The sequence below is a fragment of the Schistocerca serialis genome, chromosome 4 (assembly GCF_023864345.2).
Source record: "Schistocerca serialis cubense isolate TAMUIC-IGC-003099 chromosome 4, iqSchSeri2.2, whole genome shotgun sequence".
Classification (NCBI taxonomy): domain Eukaryota; kingdom Metazoa; phylum Arthropoda; class Insecta; order Orthoptera; family Acrididae; genus Schistocerca; species Schistocerca serialis.
In genome coordinates this window covers 225,776,242-225,800,860 of record NC_064641.1, presented here as the reverse complement: position 1 = coordinate 225,800,860, position 24,619 = coordinate 225,776,242, and the positions used below count along the sequence as shown (strand labels likewise).

The window sequence follows — 24,619 nt, the reverse complement described above, 5'->3', positions numbered from 1 at the left end:
CCAGTGGGATGTCGGCAGAGCACTGACACTCAACAGAAGATGAGGACTCAAATCTATGACAGCCTCTGGATTCATAATGGTGCCAATAGGCTCAGTCAGGGCATCAATGCCCAGGGAAGGCATGGAAGCAGTCGAGCCCAAAGCTAGCGGTAACAGATAAGTGCCTCGGGAATGCTGATAGAAGCCTTGTCACCTGTTCGTGACATTGAGCCGCCCTTGGAAGGAAGGATGGCAATTGATGCAAGCTTATGACTAAAGGCGAACAGCATCAGCTGGTGTCTAGGATGGAGTCCAGTTGGAGCCCTAGGCTGCACTGGGTTGATGTCCAGTCAGATTCCAGGGCTGTGCTGATCTGCTGCTGGGGAATGCTGCCAACAGAAGGGCTGCAAGATGCAGCTGGCCCAACATCCAGGAAGAAGGATTTCCATGAGGTGATACGTGACGTACAGATGCAACATAGTGCTGTGCTCACAAAACCTTGGCTGGATGTGTGCTCTGATGGTGGGTGATGCTGATGTCTCTACAGGAGCCCGCTGAAGTCTGGCATATGTACCAGATGATGTATTGCTGTGCACACAAATTGGCAGGTTGCTGTTGTGGTCCACCAATGTTTAGTAAGCATGTGGTGTCTTCAGCTGCATGTGATTGACTCTAGCAGACAATGCCAGGAGTACGGCAACCCAATGGCCACAGGTGAATGTGTCGATGGTGACAGTGGCCAGTTCACTGGCCTGGCCACAATAGTTTTCATGTAATGCCACATAGTCAAATTAATGTTTACATAATGTAATAGACATAAAGAGAATTAATTGATGTCTTACAATTTAATTCAACATCAATAAATCCATATCCCTCATTCTTTTCACAATGGGTTTCTGGTTGAACAGCTGAAATCTTGCACCATGACAATTTCATTAATGGATGGGTAAACAAATAACTGGGTGTTACTACTCTCATATATGAGGGCTAACAACATCATAAATCTTCTGATGCACCAAAAACAGTGATTCTAAAATAAAGCACTTCAGTAAGTAAATAAGTGGTGCTGCATCACTGGATAATTCCAGTGTGAGCTGGAGAATAAAGAACAATAATTGTACTAGCGGTATTAGGTTATTGGGTGGCTCTAAGAATAGTTCTCTCTTATTGTGCACAATTAACAATAGCTGTAAAAATAGCTCACACAGAGGGGGCAGGGAATGCTGGTTAAAATCAAGAATAAGCTGACTTCATTAACAAATTCAGGTTCCATGGAAAGTAACAGATTCACTCATGTAGGAAGCACAGCAGCTAATTCTAAAAAGCAATTGTCTACGGAGAGCAAAGGATTGTGCATCAATCAATTTGGTGCTTGGATGGAAGTCTTTTAAATGTTTAAATGAGAACTAAAACAACATTAATCAGGGAGCAAAAAATATAAAAGTTCAGAACAAAAAGGAACTGTGAAAATAAATCGTTTGCAGATTAAGAAGAATTTAAATTGAAAAGAACACTAGCAGAATGTTTAGAAGATGCAACAGATCTACTGAAGAGACTGCCTATACTATGCTTGTCCATCTTCTTTGGGAGTACTGCTGCACAGTGTGAGATTCTTACCCAACAGGATTAACAGAGTACATCAAGAAAGTTCAAAGAAGAGAAGCACATTTTGTATTATTGAGAAATAGTGGAGAGAGTGTCGCTGACATGATACAAGATTTGGGGTGTACATTATTAAAACACACACATTTTTTCTTGTGGCAGAATCTTCTCATGAAATTTCAATCACCAACTTTCTCCTCCAAATGCAAAAACATTTTATTGACACATTGGGAAAAATAATCATCATAATAAAATAAGGAAAACCAGATCTTGCACAGAAGGATACAGGTATTCATTTCTTCCATGCGCTGTTCACGATTGGAATAATAGTGACTTATTGCGAAAGTGGCTCAGTGAATCCCCTGCCAGGCACTTAAGTGTGATTTTCAGAATATCCAAGTAGATGCAGATGTTGATGTAGATAAGCTTGAAAAGTGGTACTAAGAACCCAGTGAAAAAAAGAATAAGTATTAAGCACCTAGAAAAAGCAATCAGAAAGTATTTGTACACTGAAACTACAATTGCAGGACTCCATAAAACTGTGGATGACTTCATGCAAGATGCAAAATGTAGGTAAGCTATAATTCAGGAAGCTGATAACAAGCAGTAGATACCCTATAAAACCTACAATGTTTTCATGTGGAGAGTAATTCTGGTTGTGATATAACTAGTGACATTTTTGTATAGTTTTATACAATATTTTCTCCAGACTTCTGTCATATCCTAATGTATATGAGGAAGCCACCTTCATTATTCTCTGCCATCTGTGTGTGGCACCACTTATGATGGACTGAGGTTTTATTCTACTGTCATTTATGATTATCCATTTTTTTACTTGATTCTCTATGTCATTGAGTATTCTTTTCTTTATTCTTAACTTTTCCTTGTTTTCTTTATCTTTTTCTCTAATATTCTCTTTGTTTCTCCTCCTTTGCAAGTGACAATATGATTCATCTATCAGAGTCACTATTATATCTGTAATCTACTGTTTATTTCTCTTGCTGTTTCTACGCAGTGAATGGTTTTGTTCTTCGTATGATCAGTTTGTGTACTCTATCACTTGGTAGATCAGGCTCTTCTGAAATGGAAGCCAATTTGTTTGGAAGATTCATGCTGTGTAAAGTTTCAGCTTTTCAACTGAATATTTACTTCACAGTTTTATGTAACAATTTTCATTCATATTTTATAGTATGGAAAGCAAACTATTCTATGCTTTGCTATAGTATTAGCAAGTTAGATTCTTATGCATATAGAATCTATAATACATAGTATACATTCTTCCATTGGCAAGCTCCAAGTAGACAAACATTGAGGGTGATATTTAAAACTTTGTAGAGATGGATGATTATTGGTTATCAGTAGAAAGCTGCTTATATGTATCCAGTCTATTCCTTCCCAGAACATTTCAAAAGCTCTTTCTCAACATTGGTCACTTTAGTCATCTTGTCTTACTCTGTTAGCTAAATGTTTTCATTTCCTTAATACTGTTGGAAGAGTTTACATCCAGAATAATAATACGAAATACAATAATTTCATTTTTTCTCTCATAATTTCCCATCATTTGATCTATTGCTGTGACAAAAGTGCAAGAAAGTGGATAACAAGTATACTTGTAGAATACATACTATAAATAAACCGGAAAATAATCTATTTCTCTTCACAGAGTGGTCAGATAATAATTTTTAAACCTTTTATAGGTGGATACATCCCAGCAGGGATTTGAGTTTTGACTTGACTCCACTGACTGATCTGATATTCAAGAAAATTGACAGCGACTGGATCTCAACAATAATTCAAATTCTTCATAACGAGATAAAAAAAATAAGGTCCAATTTTACAGCAAGGACAATTACATCTATCTAAAGCTAATGGAAAATTTCATAAGAGAAACAAATATGATTAATATGATGAAAGTTATTCATAAGATAAGGACCTGAGAAAATTCGTGGTGGCCCACAGTACTGCTGGCCTGCTGCTGTTGCTGTTGGTGCTGATACACTGCATATCCTCCACTTGGAAGGATTTCTCTGCTTCCACCTCCCGGTCTGAAAGAAGAAAGAACTGCAATGAACAATCAATTATTTCACTCAATTTCCAAACGTTTCGTTTGCCAGAATTTGTATCAGTTTTAACACTAATACAGAATAATAAATTCACTTGCCTTTGTCCAAATAAAATCTGACCTGTAAACTACTTCTGCCCTCCACCATACGCCTGTTACAAAGCTAACTTTCATAACTTATCATTCACTCAATTCTCAAGAAAGAAAACTAAAATCTTGTTTTATTTTTATGTGATGCTACAGATAAAAGTAATATTCCATTTAAAACACATTCAGAAAGTAATCTGACTGAACATCTAATCAATTGTTAAAAATAATTCAAAATTATTTAGCAAATTTTAATATTATCTCATCAGCATAGTTCAAATGATTTCAGAATGCTTACTCCTATCTTCTAATACTGAAAGTAATCAGTGAAAACACATCTGCATCTGGATCTTGTAATACTGCATCTACAAGGTCTGTTAGAAAAGCATCAAACTTTGCTCCGTCCCCCCTCCCCCCCCCCCTTCTCCCACAAACACCTGATTATTTGAATCTAGCACACTTGCAAGAGCTGACCTTGAACCTTCATGCACTTGCGTGAATTTTTCCCACATGTTGATAGCATCAGTTGCTGGCAAACAGCAGTTCAGTGGAGTAGTGTATAGTGTTTGTGTTGGTTTTTCATTGTAAGGAAAATGATGGAATTACTGGAGAAGTGTTACTGCATCAAATTTTGCCAGAAACTGCAGCCATGTGGAAACCATTTGGAAGATTCAGACAGCTTTGAGTGCTGATGCTATGGGCATTAAACAGAGTAAGGAGTGGTACAACCAGTTTAAAGATGGCTCCACATCAGTGGAGAGTGAGTCATGCTCTGCTTGGCTGTCAACATGCCAAAACGACCAGATCATTGCCAAAGTGCATGCTGTGGTGAAGCGGGACCATCATGTGACTATCACGGAAATTGTGGCAGAGATGGTCATCAACACTTTTTCAGCACATTCTGTTGTGTCCAAAGATATGGCCATGAAGAGGGGGTCAGCAAAATTCGTGCCTAAGCTGCTGATGACAGAGCAAAAGCAACCTCATGTTGAAGTCTCACAGGCCATGCTGGACTCAACAAACAGTGAATCCGACTTAATGAATGCCATAATCACTGCTGAAGAGTCTTGGGTGTATAAGTACAACCCAGAAACCAAATCCCAGTAATCACAGTGAAAGCATTCCTCGTCATCAAGACCAAAGAAGGCCTGCCAAGGGCGCAGAAATGTCAAAGTGACACTGACTGCTTTCATCGACTCGTGTGATGCACCATGAATATACACCACAGGATCAAACAACCACAAAAGAGTACTACAGAGATGCCCTCCATCACCTACATGATGCTGTGTGGTGCAAGGGAACTACTTTGAGGGTAATTAGGTGTCCAACACTCCAGATATGCCAGTTTGTGTTTCCTGGCCAAAGATCAGATACTTTTCTAATGGACCTCGTACATCTATACTCTGCAGACCACTGGGAAGTGCATAGGTGAGGGTATGTCCTATTGCACCCGTTATTACGGTTCCTTACTGTTCCATTCACAAATGGAGTGTGGGGAGAATGATAGTCTGAATGCTTATGCGTGTGCCGCTATTATTCTAATCTTGTCCTCACTGTGTAAGATGATCTTGTTATGCAATATGAAGCAATTACCTGTGAGACAAAAGTAGCACTTGAATTTTTAAGTGCCATAGCAAAAAGCATACATCAGTGCCACTGATTATAGCAGTTTTTGCTCCAAATTGAATATGTTCACACAACTGACACATAATTTGCAAACACTGTATTTCACTTTATGTTCTAATCTGCTCAGCTTCATATAACTGATTTCATCAGAAGCTAAAAAACATCTGTTTCACTTTTCTTCTTCATTTGCTATCAAACCTTACAATTAATGAAAATGAAGTATGCTGTGGGTGTCAGTTCGTTACACAATAAAAATATTTCTCATATTTCACCTTATCATATTTATTAGGACTTCAAATACAAACAAAGAGATAGAGGGCCTGGCCAGTACTTACCGCAGCTCAGTACAGCCGATAGATACACATAAAACAGAACTGAAAATTTACATTCCTAGCTTTCGGAACTTTGTTCCTTCATCAGGGAGGAGAGAGGGGAAAAAAGGGAAGAAGGGAAAGTGGATTCAGTTACTCACAACCCAGGTTATGAAGCAACAGGGAAAGGTAAACAGGGAGGGTAGCAAGGATGGAGGCATGGTTGTCAGAGGGAAGCCAAAGATATTCTACTGTAAGTACTGTGCCAGCTTCAAACCAAAGAGGATGCATACAGAAGTAAAGAGGTATATAGTATAAAGATAAACACAACTATGTAGGATGAAAAGATGCTTGAATGGCTAAAGAGGAAAGGGAAAGAGGAGAAGACTGAAGAGTGAATGGGAGCGAGGTTGTTTAACGTAGGTTCAGTCCAGGGGGATGGCGGGATGAAAGGATGTGTTGGAGTGCAAGTTCCCATCTCCGCAGTTCAGAGGGACTGGTGCTGGGCGGGAGAAGCCAAATGGCACATACGGTGTAGCAGGTTCCTAGGTCCCTAGAATTATGCTGGAGGGCATGCTCCGCTACTGGGTATTGGGCATCTCCTAGGCGGACAGTTCGTCTGTGTCCGTTCATGCGCTCAGCCAGTTTAGTTGTTGTCATGCCGATGTAAAAGGCTGTGCAGTGCAGGCATGTCAGTTGATAAATGACATGTGTGGTTTCACACGTAGCCCTACCTTGAATTGTGTATGTTTTACCAGTAGCGGGGCTGGTTGTGGGGGGATGCATGGGGCAGGTTTTGCAGCGGGGTCAGTTACAGGGGTAGGAACCGCTGGGTAGAGAAGGTAGTCTGGGAATATTGTAGGGTTTAACAAGGATGTTACGGAGGTTAGGGGGGCGACGAAAGGCAACTCTGGGTGGTGTGGGGAGAATTTTGTCAAGGGATGATCTCATTTCAGGGGTTGACTTGAGAAAGTCATATCCCTGGCGGAGTAATTTGTTGATGTTTTCGAGGCCAGGATAATATTGGGTGACAAGGGGGATGCTTCTGTGTGGTCTGGGGGTAGGAACATTGTTGTTGGACGGGGAGGAATGTATTGCTCGGGAAATCTATTTGTGGACAAGGTCTGCAGGATAGTTGCGGAAGAGGAAAGCACTGGTCAGGTTATTGGTGTAATTGTTGAGGGATTCGTCACTGGAGCAGATACGTTTGCCACGAATACCTAGGCTGTAGGGAAGGGAGCGTTTGATGTGGAAAGGATGGCAGCTATCAAAGTGGAGGTACTGTTGTTTGTTTGTGGGTTTGATATGGACAGAGGTGTGAATGTGAGCTTCAACAAGATGAAGGTCAACATCCAGGAAGGTGGCTTGGGTTTTGGAGAAGGACCAGGTGAAATTCAGATTCGAAAAGGAGTTGAGGTTATGGAGGAAATTAAGGAGTGTTTCTTCACCATGAGTCCAGACCACAAAGATGTCATCTATAAACCTATACCAGGCCAGGGGAAGCAGCTGTTGGTTGCCTTTCGTCGCCCCCCTAACCTCCGTAACATCCTTGTTAAACCATACAATATTCCCAGACTACCTTCTCTACCCAGCGGTTCCTACCCCTGTAACCGACCCCGCTGCAAAACCTGCACCATGCATCCCCCCACAACCACCTACTCCAGCCCCGCTACTGGTAAAACATACACAATTCAAGGCAGGGCTACGTGTGAAACTACACATGTCATTTATCAACTGACATGCCTGCACTGCACAGCCTTTTACATCGGCATGACAACAACTAAACTGGCTGAGCGCATGAACGGACACAGACGAACTGTCCGCCTAGGAGATGCCCAATACCCAGTAGCGGAGCATGCCCTCCAGCATAATTCTAGGGACCTAGGAACCTGCTACACCGTATGTGCCATTTGGCTTCTCCCGCCCAGCACCAGTCCCTCTGAACTGCGGAGATGGGAACTTGCACTCCAACACATCCTTTCATCCTGCCATCCCCCTGGACTGAACCTACGTTAAACAACCTCGCTCCCATTCACTCTTCAGTCTTCTCCTCTTTCCCTTTCCTCTTTAGCCATTCACGCATCTTTTCATCCTACATAGTTGTGTTTATCTTTATACTATATACCTCTTTACTTCTGTATGCATCCTCTTTGGTTTGAAGCTGGCACAGTACTTACAGTAGAATATCTTTGGCTTCCCTCTGACAACCATGCCTCCATCCTTGCTACCCTCCCTGTTTACCTTTCCCTGTTGCTTCATAACCTGGGTTGTGAGTAACTGAATCCACTTTCCCTTCTTCCCTTTTTTCCCCTCTCTCCTCCCTGATGAAGGAACAAAGTTCTGAAAGCTAGGAATGTAAATTTTCAGTTCTGTTTTATGTGTATCTATCGGCTGTACTGAGCTGAGGTAAGTACTGGCCAGCCCCTCTATCTCTTTGTTAGTGTTTGTTTCACATCTTATATGAGATTTTCCATTAATTATTAGGACTTCACTCAGAATCAGTAACATGGTAATAAACGCACTAATAGCTGGGACTGTCTGTGGCTTTGCCAGAACATTCATAGTGACAGCGAAGTCATGTCAATAGATGATAAATTAAAGATTTAAATGTGATTGCTGTAATCATCTCGTTGTCCACCAGAGATGCAGAAAATGATCTGTTACTGCTCTCTGAGGATATTGACCATCAGTCATATCATACATCACAGGTGGCACCACTGCAGCCTCAACCCGTTTCCACCATGAGTAGTGCTGCAATAAAGCAACTGTAACTCTTCTCACCCCCCTTCCCATGGGAAGACATTATCCCACATGATGTAAACTGATTGCCATTGACTGGGTTTAAAACAAGAAGTCCAGCCCCAGAATCAGCAATCTATAATAGCTTTGAGCGAATAATATACAATAGATATGCCGGCTTGTTCTATTAGGTTGACTACTGGCTGTTTACTCGAACAGGATTGTACTTCACTTCAGTCAGCAGTATAGTGATCACATTGGGATAATGTTGTGTGGACTTGGTCTGAATATGTGTACCTGTTTGGTGTAACTTGTCAATAATGTTTTTCAAAGTAACAGCCTTTTACAGTGAGTACAATACAATCTTTTCCACCCTGAGAATGTGTGACTACTGAAAAAGAAGGAAGCAAGATTAGGGTTTTATCTCCCTTTGATAATTGGATTAGGGAAGGATGTCCTTTCAAAGGAACCATTCCAGTATTTGCATAAAGCAATTTAAGGAAATCATGCAAAACCTACATCTGGATGCCTAGTCATAGATTTGAACTGTCATCCTCCCAAGTCCAGTGTCCTAATGACTGCACTGCCTTGCTCAGTACTGATCTGGCAAATCAAAAATTCAAATAATCAGGAGAATGTCAACAATAAGAAAGAAAATAATATACTGTGTAAACTGACAGTTTATTCCAATTGTGAATTATGCACAGCAATACAATTATTCACACTGAAATGAGAAACAAAATTTGTAAAATTTTTGACCTAACATTTGAATGTAAAGAGAACATGACTCCCTATAAGTCATATCACTACAAATGGCTTTTGTCTGAATTTTCATAGCCAAACAAACAGTGGGAGGTGGACAACTGAGGTATAAGACTGAACAGTGTGAAGTCTAATTTTATAAAAAAGGGTTTATTTTCTTGAAAGTGAGAAACGTATTTAAGAAAATACTTATACAGTAATTTGAGGAAAAAAGTTTGTCCAAAATTTCACTGCCAAAGAAAGAATGAGAGATGGACAAATTGATGATTGTGAGATCTAGTTTTGCAAAAACAAAATACGAGGGCGGTTCAGAAAGTAACCTCCGATTGGTCACAGTGCGGGTTGTGGGGGGGGAGTAGCGACGCCATCTGTGCGTTCACGCACTCAACAGGTCAGTCGGCATCAAGGCGTGGTCGATTGAACGTCGTACCTGCGCTAGTTTAGTTTTTGTGGCAGTTTGAAATGTGTGCTGCAATAGAAAACCCCGCCAAATGTGAAGTGCTTGCTGTCATAAGGTTTTTTACAGCCAAAGGATATTCTGCAGCAGCTATTCATCGTGAGCTTTGTGCCGTGTACGGACCAAGAGTTATGAGTGAAGGAGTTGTCCGTGAATGGGTACGTTTATTTAAAAGTGGACGAGAAAACGTTCATGATGAAGAGAGGAGTGGTAGACCATCATTGGTGACTGACGAACACGTTCAGACAGTTGATGCAAAAGTTCGTGAAAATCGACGTTTCTCAATGTCGGAGTTGTCTACTGGTTTTCCGCAGATTTCTAAGACTCTCTTGTACGAGATAGTGACAGCAAGATTGGGTTACCGTAAGTTCTGTGCACGATGGGTGCCCAAAATTCTTACCGACCACCACAAAACTCAAAGAATGGCCTCTGCATTAGACTTTCTGTCACGTTATGAGGACGAAGGAGAACCATCGTTAAACAGAATCGTCACCGGTGACGAAACCTGGAATAAGTACGTGAACCCTGAGACAAAAGAACAATCAAATATGTGGGCACATTCAAATTCGCCTACCAAACCAAGAAAAGCCTCGCAAGATTTTTCTGCCAGAAAACTGATGGCAACGGTGTTTTGGGATGCCAAAGGGGTGTTGCTGGTTGAATTCATGGAACGTGGTACGACCATTAATCAAGACGTGTACTGTGAAACAATAAAAAAGTTACGACGGGCTATACAGAACAAACGCCGTGGTATGCTGACTTCCGGTATCGTTTTTTTGCACGATAACGCCCGTCCTCACTCTGCACGCAGAACAACGGCCCTTCTTGAGTCCTTCAAGTGGGACGTTATCAACCATCCACCTTACAACCCAGACCTGGCGCCAAGTGATTATCACCTCTTCATGCATTTGAAGAAATGGCTCGGGTCACAGCGGTTTGATGACGACGAAGAGCTCAAAGATGCGGTCACAGGCTGGCTCCAGGCACAAGCAGGTGATTTTTATGCAGAAGGAATTTCAAAGCTTGTGAAGAGATACGATAAGTGCCTCAATCGCTATGGAGACTATGTAGAAAAATAGTGCAAAGATGTAGTTGTAAGATGTATATATTAAAATATTTTTATTTAACTTGGTGTATTTTTTTAAATCAACCGGAGGTTACTTTCTGAACGGCCCTCGTATTAAATTTGCTTAAAAGCAATCTGCATAACTAAACTGCGCATGGATTCTTCTCCGAATTTTCATAGTCGAAGAAGAGTGGAAAATGGACAATGGGGTATGAAATGGACCAGCCTAAGTCCAAGTTTTGCAAAAAAAAAAAAAGTGTTTAATTGCTTATAAGTAATCAAGATAATTATGAAAATTGTAATTAGTAATTTGAAGCAAATTTTTGTCCATATTTTCATAACCAAACGAGGAGTGGGAATTGTATGAATGGGACATCAAATAGACCAGTTTTGCGAAAAAGGATTTAATTGCTTGAAAGAAATCAGGATAATTAAGAAAAACTTAAATATTTATTTGAGGGAACAGTGAAACATTTCATGAACACTGTTGCTACCTATGCAAATGAAATGTAAAAAGGTTCATCTCTTCAAGGCCTAGCCATTTTGCACATAAAAAGTTACATCAGTGTGGTATTTAACTGTCAAATTGACATCCTATGAAACAAGTACTAAATTCAGAACATTCTGAAAACAGAAGACGCTAGAAAAGTGATTATGTAAATGCCTCTATGGTAATATCTCAGTCGCAGCTCTATATATAAGTACTGTTCTTAATGCAGCCATTAACAACTCACAGTTAAAAGCTGACAAAAGTGGTGCTAGCTGTCAGGGATCTTGACCATACGCCTGGTAAACATGGAAGACCTTCCAGCAACACTGAAGGCAAAGAAATCTGTGAGACGGACCATAACAGAAAATATAGTTCAGAAGCTTGGAATTATGTGAAAGAATATTGGGAAAATTATTTACTGACATTAACACTTTCCCTACCAAGTCTTGCCCTGTTTGTGATTGCCAATGTTTTCACATCTTTTCATTTGGCTTCATGCTTTCTGAACAAAAGTTGAAAATAAAAAGTTAGGAAAAATAGTATAATGTTTTCTCAAACCATTTGCCTAAAAGAAAGAAATAACGCAAATTAGAGAAATATTTGACACTCCAAATTGTGTTTATCAAATAAGGTGCCAACTGAAAAATTAATATTCAGTGTTTAAATTATAATATCAATATTATGAAAAGAAAAGTTGCTACTCATCTTATAGTGAGTCGCAGATAGACATTACAAAAAGACTGTCACAATATAAGCTTTCAGCCAACAAAGCCTTTGTCGAAAATAGATGACAAGACACACACACACACACACACACACACACACACACACACAGACTCAACTCACACACACATGACTGCAGTCTCTGGCAGTCCTTTGTCAAAAATAAACAACACACACACACACACACACACACACACACACACAGTCTTATTTCTTTTTTTTTTTGTTGAGCCTATCTGCGATTCAGCATCTCCACTATATGGTGACTAGCAACTTTCCTTTTCATGATGTTGTTACATTCCATTCTGGATTTTCCATTGTTTCATTATATTATCACAATTTTAAAGAGTACCAGAGGATGTTTATCTGGTGGATTATGTAAATAATGCAGTCTGCTGTTTTGTGGCCTTGATATATTTCTATCATCTATGCCCAAAGGTTTAAATAAGTTCCAACAGTTTTCAATCTCAAAAATGCTTCAATAGAGAATCCTTTAAATAGCAGGAAAGATTATGCATGCAGTGCTCAAGGTAATGTCTCCTTTAAAAGCTCGTGTCATCATCACTGTTCCTGCTCTCTCACTTTTCCCAATAAAAAAAGGAAATGATTTTAAACATTTTTCAAAGCTGTATGAAACAGTTGGCATTTATTTTTTATTTTTTATAGAACTTTTTAGGCCTAAGAAATTATAAATAAAAAATTTCATCGACTCATACTATGTGTTCATTGTTAGTGTGCACCAATTTCCTTCAATGCCTTATTATAACTTATTTTCAGGCTTTCTCTGTAATGTAATGGCTAATGTTGTGTAGTATTGGAAAACATGATATAATCCAATACACATGTATATTCCCATTCATGATTCATCTTGTAATCCTTGCATTGTTTTTAATTTTCACTTTAGTACTTTCCTTTTATGACTATTTTTCTCTACTTTTTCTTTCATTTATATACGTCATTCAGTAATTTCAGAAACTAATAATGTCACTCAACAACGAGCACATGTGAAACAGTGCATTGCTAACATCATTTAATTCATATAACTTGCATAAAAAGATATCAGTTTTGTAAAAGCTGTATTTACTGAAAAGGTTAACACACTAATTAATGTTCAAATTGATGTGGGTGAATGTTAAACTCGTTAGCAAATAAGAAAAATGTTAAACTGAGAGAAGTGACAAACAAGTGTGAAAGGTTTAGTACTGGTAACTTTGACAAAACAAAAATTACAAACAAACAGTCATTGTAATTATGATAGTTTAAAACACTGAGTAAATTTTAATGTGACTCTTATAGTGGAATTACATGAGTTACAAAATTCTATCTTAATTATATTAATTACATCTTAAGAAAGAAGTAGATTTATTTTCACTTCAAAAACTAACACAGGGTGACATGGCGACATTTGCAATGGTCAGTTCAGAACAGATTATGGTTGATTATATTTGGTCAGTTTAGTAGTGTTTTATGAAGGTACAGATTGGTCTCGAATTTGTATGTAAAATAGAATTGGTGGAAAGTTGTGAATTTATCTGTCATATCTAGAATAAAAATGGAAAGAACTACATCTGAGTTATGTTATTTGATTTAAGGATCTTGAATATGTTCATTCAGCATACAAGTTAAGTATGATTTTTATTGTTGTTGTAACAATATCCATTTCATCACTGGCATGTGGTGATATATTTTGGGATGATTTGCAAACAAAATCAGCCACCAAATTAAATTTTTCACAATATTTAATATCTAGTAATGTTAATGATGAAACAATGATTTATGTTAGAACAAGCACATTTGCTCTGTCAAGTTCTTCCATCAGTTACTGAAGTATGTCTACAGAGACCCACAACTAAATATCATCAGCAACTCAAAGGTGCTTCAGATATGTTCCTTTAACATGAGTTCCTTCTTCCTTATCACACTTAACAAGTTTGATAATTTCCACTAGTACTGCTAAGAGCAGTGCCGATAGTATGAAATCCCTTTGACTGGATCTTCTGTCAGTTTTGAATTTTCCACCATCCTGATGTAGCCTAATAAAAATTTCAACTCTGACATACATATTCTATATCTACAACAGTCCCTGAAAAACCATTGTGATGTGCATGACAGAGGGTACTTTAATTGTACCACCTTTAGGACTTTTTCTTGTTCCATTCACTTATGAAGTGCAGGAAGAATGGCTACTTAAATGCCTCTATCCGCACTGTAATTAGTCTAATCTTGTCTATGCAGTTCATAAGGGAGCAATCCATATGGGATTGCAGTACATTTCTACATTCCACACCTAACGCTGTTTCTTGAAGCTTTTTAAGTAGGCCAGTTCAAATTTTTGGCATTTTTCTAGTGGGTCAAACAAACATCTGACCATTCATGTTGCCATTCTTTGTATAATTTTAATATGCCCCATTAGTACTATTTGGTGTGGATTCCACAAGTGTTTTGTATGCAGTATTCTTTGTAGACTGATAAAATTTCCCCATATACTACCAATGAATCAATGTCTACCACCTGCTTTAGCTACAACTGAAACTATGTGTTTATTTCATTTTATACATCAATTAATTACACTCGCTATATAAGCACATAGTTGACTGGTTTCAACTACTTTTTTGTATGTGCACAATTTTTACATTTCTATACATCACTTTCAAATTATATCAAGATTTGACTGCATGTTTTCACAGTTTCTTTTCAGACAGTATTTCAATATAGATAACTGCATCATGTGCAAAAATTTTGAGGTTACTGTTAATATTGTCTGTCTGTTCATTAATTCACAACATAACGTCAAGAGTCCCAAGAGATTTCTCTGGGGTGCACTTGAAGTTACTTTTACACCCGTCAGTGACTCTCAGTCCAAGATACTACGCTGCATCCTCTCTACCAAGAAATCATCAATCCAGTTCCAAATTTTGTTTGATATTGTATGTGATCATACTTTCATTAACAATACATCCTTTGGTAAATTAACACTAGTTAAATAAGTACAGTCTATGGCAATTATAACAGATATGTTGAACCTCGTGCACATGACACTAATAAGTCTACAATTTTCTATCCTCTTTCTTGCGAGCCAAACAATTTCAGATTATTTCTAATTTCAGAGAACTGTCTCCTTTCACAAAACTTCTGTAAATGAGTTCTCATGTTTCTTTCACATTACTTTGCCTCCAATTTTAATTGTTTCTACTGAAACATCATAACCTTCCAGAACTATTCCTTTACTCACATCTGTGTTGACTTTATAAACTCCAACTAGCATTACTTTCAGAATGACATTGTTTTTATTATTACCTAGCTCTATTTCTGATTCATTTCTCTAACTATACAAACTCTACAATATTTAGAATAATTGGACAATTTTGTCTTTGCTGTTAACTACTGTAACAGCCACCATAACTAACGAAACGCAATGTGTGTCCAATAAGTTTTTGTTTTGTTTTTTGTGCCTTCTTATTGTTTTGAATTGTGTTTTTAATCATATTTTGTTGTACATTCTTACATGCTCTCAGAGATATTTCCAGACAGTTTAGTTTAGTTCAGGTTGTTCTATAAAGCTGTAATTAGCTTTTACTCAAATGTCTCAGCTTATTTTTAACAGCGGCCTTGTTCGATTTGAGAGTTTCTTTTACTTTCTCCATAGCTACAATGTTTTTTGCTACTTACTTACAGTAAATTAAAATTGTGCCTTTTGCCAGTGTCAGCATAATCTTTATTTTCCAAGATGCTGACCTTTTTGCTTAATTTCGTCTGCTGTACTCTCTGTCCCCTAATAAATTATACACTATGTTCCAGATTGGTACCGGTACACTTTGTTTATTTCTAACTTCGTGTTTATTTTTATTTTACATGTTACTAGCCTACAATCACTTTATATGAAAATTTTATTTAAAGTAATCACATCCTACATAACTTTTAACTCTATTTGGTGCTTGCCACCTGCATTTTGCATTTTTTTCTTCTGAAATTCAAAGTTAAGGACAAATATTTTCCTCTCAGCACTGCTACTAATGTGTTACCTTCACTATTTCTCTATCACACCCAAAGTAACACAATGAAGAATCAATATTTAGTTTTTGTTCTACTTTCACATTAACATTATCATTTTATAATGGGTTTAGCTGTCATTTATTAGTTTCTGTGCTAGCTCTACTGCGTACCCAGAATACCTAGTAACAATGAAGAACAAGTAGAAATTTGCACCTATAAAGATCTAAGAGCATGTACAAAGAGAGAAACTGACAACTCTAGAAAGAATGAGACAAAGCGTGAAATCTCCAAGCATAAGTGCTGAGGCAGTCCAAAAGAAAGGCTAGTTGAGCAAAACAAAACTGCATCAGAATATCATGATAAACTAAAAGAAGATTAACTACTTTACATCAAGGGACATTAATGACGACTGACTTAAATCATTTTACAAACTATACAGCAAAATTCCAAGTAAATTTATCACAGCATTAATGTGTACATACTTTCAAGGAAAAACAAGCTACTCCAACAATGAGTTAATAACTGTTTAGAATGTGGCACAAAATGAGACGTTGAAAATGAATCACATAAATTCCGTTAAAGGTAAATCATTTGCCACTCCGAAATAGCCCCTGGAATTGCAGACAATACTAGTAGTTATGTCGGTAGATAAAGCATGATATGAACAGTTCCCAGAAAGAATAAGGGAGGAACTAAGTCTGTGTGAAAAATACTTGCCAGAAGAAAAGATGAGGTCATGAGGTATGTTAATGCATATCTTATAACCCTCCCTCCGCCCCCCGCCCCCCATATGAACCATGGACCCCGCTGCTGGTGTGGAGGATGAGTGCCTCAGCGACACAGACACCCATATCATAGGTGCAACCACAATGGAGGTGTATCTATTGAGAGGCCAGACAAATGTATGGTTCCTGAAGAGGGGAAGCAGCCTTTTCAGTAATTGCAGGGGCAACAGTCTGGATGATTAACTGATCTGGCCTTGTAACATTAACCAAAACGGCCTTGTTGTGCTGGTACTGTGAATGGCTGAAAGCAAGAGGAAACTACAGCCGTAATTTTTCCTGAGGGCATACAGCTTTACTGTAGGGTTAAATGATGATGGTGTCCTCTTGGGTAAAATATTCCAGAGGTAAAATAGTCTCCCATTTGTATCTCCGGGAAGGGACAACTCAGGACGACGTCCTTATCAGGAGAAAGAAAACTGGCATTCTACCGACCGGAATGTGGAATGTCAGATCCCTTAATTGGGTGGTTAGGTTAGCAAATTTAAAAAGGGAAATGGATAGGTTAAAGTTAGATACGGTAGGAACAAGTGAAGTTCGGTGGCCTTATAAATACAAAATCAAATAGGGGTAATGCAGGAGTGAGTTTAGTAATGAATAAAAAAATAGGAGCCCGGGTAAGCCACTACGAACAGCATAGTGAACACATTACTGTAGGCAAGACAGACATGAAGCTCATGCCTACCACAGTAGTACAAGTTTATATGCCAACTAGCTCCGCAGACAATGAAGAGATTGAAGAAATGTATGATGAGATAAAAGAAATTATTCTGATAGTGAAGTGAGATGAAAATTTAATAGTTATTGGGGACTGGAATTCGATAGTAGGAAAAGGAAGAGAAGGAAAAGTTGTAGGCAAATATGGAATGAGGGTAAGGAATGAAAGAGGAAGCCGCCTGGTAGAATTTTGCACAGACCATAAATTAATCGTAGCTAACACTTGGTTTAAAAATCACGAAAGAAGGCTGTATATGTGGAAAAGACTTGGAGGCACTGTAAGGTTTCAGATATAGATTATATAATGGTAAGACAGAGATGTAGGAACTAGGTTTTAAATTGTAAGACATTTCCAGGGGCAGATGTGGACTCTGACCACAATCTATGGGTTATGAACTGTTGATTAAAAATGAAGAAACTGTGAAAACATGGAAATTGAAGGAGATGGGTTCTGGATAAACTGAAAGAACCAGAGGTTGTAGAGAGTTTCAGAGAGAGCACTAGTGAATGATTAACAAGAACGGGGGAAAGAAATACAGTAGAAGAAGAATGAGTAGCTTTGAGATATAATAGTAAAGGCAGCAGAGGAGCAAGTAGGTAAAAAGATGAGGCATAGTAAAAATCTTTGGGTAACAGAAGAAATTAAACAATGGAAAATCCAGTATGGAATGGAATGTAACTAAGCATCTCCGCTACATGGGTTACAGAAGAGATATTGAACTTAATTGATGAAAGGAGAAAATATAAAAATGCAGTGAATGAAGCAGGCAAAAAGGAATGTCTGAAAAATGAAATCAACAGGAAGTGCAAAATGACGAAGCAGGGATGGCTAGAGGACAAATGTAAGGATGTAGAGGCATATATCACTAAGGGTAAGATAGATACTACCTACAGAAAATTAATGAGACCTTTGGAGAAAAGAGAACCACTTGTATGAATATCAAGAGCTCAGATGGAAAACCAGTTCTAAGCAAAGAAGGGAAAGCAGAAAGGTGAAAGGAGTATATAGAGAGTCTACACAAGGGCGATGCACTTGAGGGTAATATTATGGAAATGTAAGAGGATGTAGGCAAAGATGAAATGGGAGATATGATACTGCATGAAGAATTTGACAAAGCACTGAAAGACCAAGTTGAAACAATGCCCTGGGAATAGACAACATTCCATTAGAACTACTGATAGCCTTGGGAGAGCCAGCCTTGACAAAACTCTAACATCTGATGAGCAAGATGTATGAAACCGGTGAAGTACCCTCAGACTTCAAGAAGAATATAATAATTTCAATCCCAAAGAAAGCAGGTGCTGAGAGGTGTGAAAATTACTGAACTAGGATCGTTATTGTTCTTATTATATATTAACAATCTATCTCAGTGTACAATAGCAAGGCAGTTAACTATGCAGATGACTGAATAACTGTCACATTGGAACTCAATGAAAACAATCTATCACTGAAATGTTCTAGTGTCTTAAACTGCTTGACGAATTACTGCAGAAGTAATTTATGAGGCTCAAACCTCAATAAAACAAGCATTAAGCACTTTCAAGTACATTACCAACACGATGGAGTGCAATAAAATAATATACTGTAATATAAATGACATCATCCAAAGGGGTACATCAGAAAGCCCTACTAAACATATCAGACATCCATGTTCACTTTCATCTGGATTGCAGTTGTACAATGTTTTCAACAGTAAATTACAATTATGATACAGAAGAGTGACAGAGCAAAACTTACATAATACACTCAAACAGTCATGAACAGGAGATGCCACTGGTTCAATTATTCCATGCAAAGGAAAGTAAGTATGTGAATAAAAATAGACAAATTGAGTTGAAGAAGAAATCTGTTTCCACAGTCTTCGGCTACTTTAAAAATTTAAGGAAAAAAGGATCAATAGAATGTAGTGGCATGCCAGAATTGAAGATATTAGAGAAAGAACACTAGCTCACTCGAAGATGCTGAAGAAAGCAATAGGCTCTGCCTTGTTTACAGATCTACCCTAGCATTTGCCTAAAGTGTTTTAGAAATCATGCTGGTAGCAGAATAATCTGAGCTCTGCTTATAAATGCAAGTTCATACTCTTAAGTATTGCAATAGTGAAAATGCATATTATCTCTTTAATTCTAAAATTAAATGTCTACAGAACGTGGAGGCTAAATCCTCTGATTCATTCATTGTGTTTACATACGTACTTGTAATTTAATCTGTATGATAAGTGATGGTACACCTTCCTTATAATTATATGACAGATTTCACCTTGCTTCTTGACATCCAGTGCATTCAAAAGCTTAAGGTCTAAGGTTAGAACATGTCAAGTAACCACAGAGAGAGAGAGACAGAGAGAGAGAGAGAGAGAGAGAGAGAGAGAGAGAGAGATAGGTGCCATCAGTGAAATGAGACTCACTAGTAAAACCTCTTCTTCATCAAAAGGGTAGCCTATACTAACTTAATTTGGAGTCATTACTACTGAACATATGTAATCGAAGTTCTGTTCAGAGTAACTGTTATCATTTACCAAAGCTCTTTGTCTCTGGAAGACTGTCACTTGTTCAGTATGTTTTACTGAAAGAATATGTAGTGATAACCTGCAGGAAATACTGTAATCTTCTAAAACATTACACAGACACCATACTGAGGATCCCCCATACTAGTTATCACGTGCCTGTAACTGCTGTTAACATGTAATATCCTTCACTGAGTGAAATGTGTGGGAAATAAAATGTTAGGGTGCTGGCATTTGCTTAGTCCCAGTTCTACATCAACAATGGCAGACTACCTTTACAAGAAATGCAGATAAATAATTTCAATTGCACACAAAAAATTCCAGAAACAAGACATGTTCTAGAAGACTTTGAGGAGCACTTGTTGGATATCCTACATCTACACACATTTCAAAACTGCCTAAAGTCCATAAGAGAACAGTTTTCATATAATATGAGTGCCAAAATGTTTCTAAGGGATGTAATGGTTCCACGTTTTCACACTGACATAGTGTATGACTCTTCCATATACGAAAATCAGTAATGTTTCACACATTTTATCATCATATTCACTGAAAAGAACACAATTTAAGATGAGATGACATCCTCCAAAAGTCATACACATGAATATACTACCACTCTCCTACAAAAAATAAATGCCATTAACTGATTCACCCCTCCAATTCTAAGCTTTCTCTCTTTCTTACATATTTACCTCCCTTCTCTCCACTTTTTTTCAGTTGAAATGTGATTACAGCTAGTGCTGAACTAACATTTATTATATGTAACATATAGTTAAAAATATAATTAACTCTAAAACAGTAGTTCAAAAATACCCACTACTACTAAGCTGTACAGCAAAAGATGTCTTTTCAAATAATTTTCATTTTTACAGATTCTATAATACCAACTACAAAATATGTAATCCACCACAATCGGGATTCAAAACTATGAACACTCAAATGAAAGCTTCCATCAGGCATTAGTCTTAAAAAGTTGCATCCTCATGCAGTAATCTTGCAAATCATGAAATATCAATTAATTGTTATGCCAGGCTGTAGATGCCCTCCTTAATTTCTTTGAATTTACAGTTTTTTTGTTGCTTATTTCTCAAAAACTTACCCAATGTCTGGTGAAATTTGACTGCTGACCACTGATTTATCTTCAGTAGCTGCAAGAGATTCTGACAGTTCTATGTTTTGTAGCTTCTCCATTAAATGATCAATATTTCTGTCATGAGAATCATTCACTATAACTCTGTCCCCAATTTCTATACGATCAATGCTAGGTATTTTAAGTATGTTTTCATTTAAAAAATTACATTTGCACTCACAACTAAAGAAATTGTCACGTTTTGTTTCACAGTAAGTGATACTGCTTACACTAGCTGAATCCGTTTCTGAACTACTTTTCTCACTTTCACTATTTATGTTCAACTGTTCATGAGAAGTCTCTGGATTGTAAGAATACCCACCCTGTGATTCACAGTCTTGATTGATTTCACTTTCACAGTTTGCCATTGACACGCAACTAGTATTCTCACTGTCTGCATTGTAAGTTCCACTTATTAGTGGATTTTTAAAGTCTGTTACAAAATTTCGTGTTCTATGATCGACATGACCCGAAGAAAACCAGCCTGAACACAAATGCCACATATTACTGCCCATATCTACCCCAAGCCTTTGTTGAAATTTTTTAGGTGTCCTTGACAGTTTCACTTTAGGTAAAAACTTCCTTTGGGGTTTTATAAAATAAAATGTTTTGTCCAAAATAGACGAAAATGAACTAGTTTGCCTGTCTCGATGGATAATATCCTTATGCTGTACGCCTTCTTCAGGTCGTCTAAGGATGAAATTACTATTTGACACTTGCGAATGCATAAAATCTCCATGAAGATAAAATCCATCGAGTTCCTTGCATAATACACACTGGCAATTATGATTACAAGACATCTCTGGTTAACAACAACAATCTCATTTTTGTAAAATGCTCCAGCTATACTTAAAAACAGATCTGAATCAAAATTTTCATTTCCACTCAAATGGTACATTCACTTCACTATAACTGCAACTACAATTTCCTACAATAGTCACATTTAACATAAATCTTGAGAAAGCCAAATGTCGTTATTATTTCGTTCATATTATGAACCAAAAACTGAAAAACCATTTACACAAATTCCCAATCCATTAGCACCAGCAAGAGACTGACACTGTCACACCACACTGAGTGCACTGCACTGGCAACTGTTCCTGCCACTGAGCTCTCAGGGCTCACTGCTGGCTGAAGTCAGAAGCAGGACTACTCAAGGTCTCAACTTCCTCCCATTGTGCAGCAGCTGGCTTCTCCCGGTGTGATGCCCTGGTTCCAGTTCTACACTCACTCAAGGTTTCTCCTCAGACCCAGACCTTGGGGGCATTCAGGAAAGGAAGCCAGACCACTTATACTGCAATTACAGAGGAGGAAGTACACTTCCTTCTGAACAACACTTGCAGTGTTACATGCATCTGTGGGAAAAGTATCAAACCCTGTAATAAGCTAAGGAGTACATCTAGCACTGTAGTCAAAAATGGTTGTTAATTATTTGTCAAACACAGAGCACAGTTCAGATTTTCAAAGATTAACCATCCATTTAAATTGATTGAGTTTATCTCTCAGAGAAGTGCTTGTAAGTAGCAAGATAATATTGAATTTCTCAATGCTCTTCATTTTTTGACTTTGAACACAAATTCATAGAATTTTGTTTCTATTATTTTTTCTCCATCTGCATCTATGTTAATCACTAAAAAGAGTGTGGCAGAAGATACTATTATTCTATTATGTGTTGTATTTTCTCTCCTATTTCGATGAGGCATGAGATAAATTATAGCATTTGTGAGTGTATGCACAATGTTACTAGGTTACCAGTCTCATTTTTAAATTAGCATTCTTCTACATGAGTGTTCTGTAGTGGTCTGAATAATGTTTGTGCAACCCATCCTGAAAGTTGTTCTTTGATTTATCAACGTAATTATTTGCAAGATGTTTTTCTTTGAGTGCCTGTCACTTGAGATTAATCTGTCATACATAGTCTTATAACCATGCCTGGATTGTTTTCTGTTATCTGGCTTTCTAGAATTTACCTTCCAGTATTGTCACTTTCTTTATTTACTTGATTCCATTATGTGTTACTTAATGTTTCTCTGTGATGTAACAAACTTGAAAGACAAGAAATATTTTGTATATTTCGTCTACGACTATTGTTGAACGCATATGGCATATTTCCCAATAATCAACAATGCAGCCGCATTTCACTGCATTAGTATTCATCTTTTCTTCCCAAGCCTTTAATTACCACTTTACTTATTACATTATATATTCAGGTTCTTTTATGAGTACAAAAAAGTAAACTGTGTGTCTTTATCAGTTTTTCACTTTCTATTCAGACGTTTCCTACTATTTTGGGTAAGTTACAAATATTTAATATTATATTCTATCTGACCAAAAGTATCCAGACATTTATTAGTGAACATAATATAGCTTGTATCCACCCATCTTCATTATGATTGATTGAACTCTGTTGGGGACACTTCCAGTGGCATGTCTGAATGTCTGTAAAGGAACAGCATCCCATTCTTCTTCAAGAATCAATACAAGTAGTGATATTGGGCATTGGGATCTGTAGTAAAATCAACACTATAACTCAACCCAAAGGTATTCCATTGGATTGAGGTCAGGACTCTGGGCAGGGTAACTTGTTTCAGGAATGTTACTAACCACCAACCACTGCCTCATAGATGCTACTTTACGATAGGGTGCACAGTCACACTGATACAAATAATCATTATCTTCAGACTGTTTCTCTGCCATACACAGAATTCAATGTTGTGAAATGTCTTGACATTCTTCCACATTTAGCATTTTCTTAAGTGCAATAAGGGCACCACACCTTAACCAGGAAATGCACCCCCATACTGTAACACCATTTCCTCCATGTTTCACAGATGGTACTGCACATGTTGGGAGGTAATGTTCTTCAGACATACACCAAACCCAAACCCTTCCATCAGACTGCCAACAGTGTATAGTGTGATTCATCACTCCAAACAACTCTTTTCCAGTCATCCACCAACCAGTGGAATCACTCTTTACACCACCTCAAGCATCATGTAGCACCAAACAAACAAACTTAGGCTTATGAAGAGCTGCTCAACCATTGTACCCTATTCTTTTTAATTCACTATGTAAAGTCACTGTACTGCATGGATGCTGGTAGCACTTTGAAACTCTCACGTGTTTCCTTTGACTGGTTTCATGGATTTTTTATAAACGTCCTCCTCAGTACACAACAGTCCATATTTGTCGGTATGTCTGATTTTTGTTTAGCTGTGGTTGTTCTTTCACTTTTCCACTTCACAATTACATCACCAACAATTGACTTGGACAGTTCTCGGAAGGCTGTAGTGTCCCTGATGGATTTGTTATTCAGGCAAATGACCAGTCTATATTCAAAATCACTGAGATCTCATAACTCACCCATGACAAGGCAATACTCCCTGCCTCCTTTTACACTTGCAGGTCCACCTCTCATGCCATCTAGTGGTCAATTTCATGCTGCATAGCAGTGTCTGGGTACTTTCATTCAGATAGTGTATATGTTCCCGGAGCTATACATAATTCTATAAATCCGTTACTGCTATGCACAAATGTGTTTTAAACAGAATGTAAATTGAATGAAAATCCTAATTCAAAGTATAGTA

General features: G+C 37.8%; 1 protein-coding gene across 2 annotated transcripts in view; it reads right to left on the bottom strand.

Annotated features, from left to right (window-relative positions):
• Positions 1-24,619, bottom strand: part of LOC126473368 (ankyrin repeat and BTB/POZ domain-containing protein 2) — a 661,367-nt gene that overhangs the window by 250,093 nt on the left and 386,655 nt on the right. For both annotated transcript variants that reach the window (XM_050100375.1, XM_050100376.1), the window contains one exon: positions 3,515-3,626. In XM_050100375.1, coding sequence (XP_049956332.1) covers positions 3,515-3,626 — 112 coding nt within the window. The remainder of the gene's footprint in view (positions 1-3,514; positions 3,627-24,619) is intronic.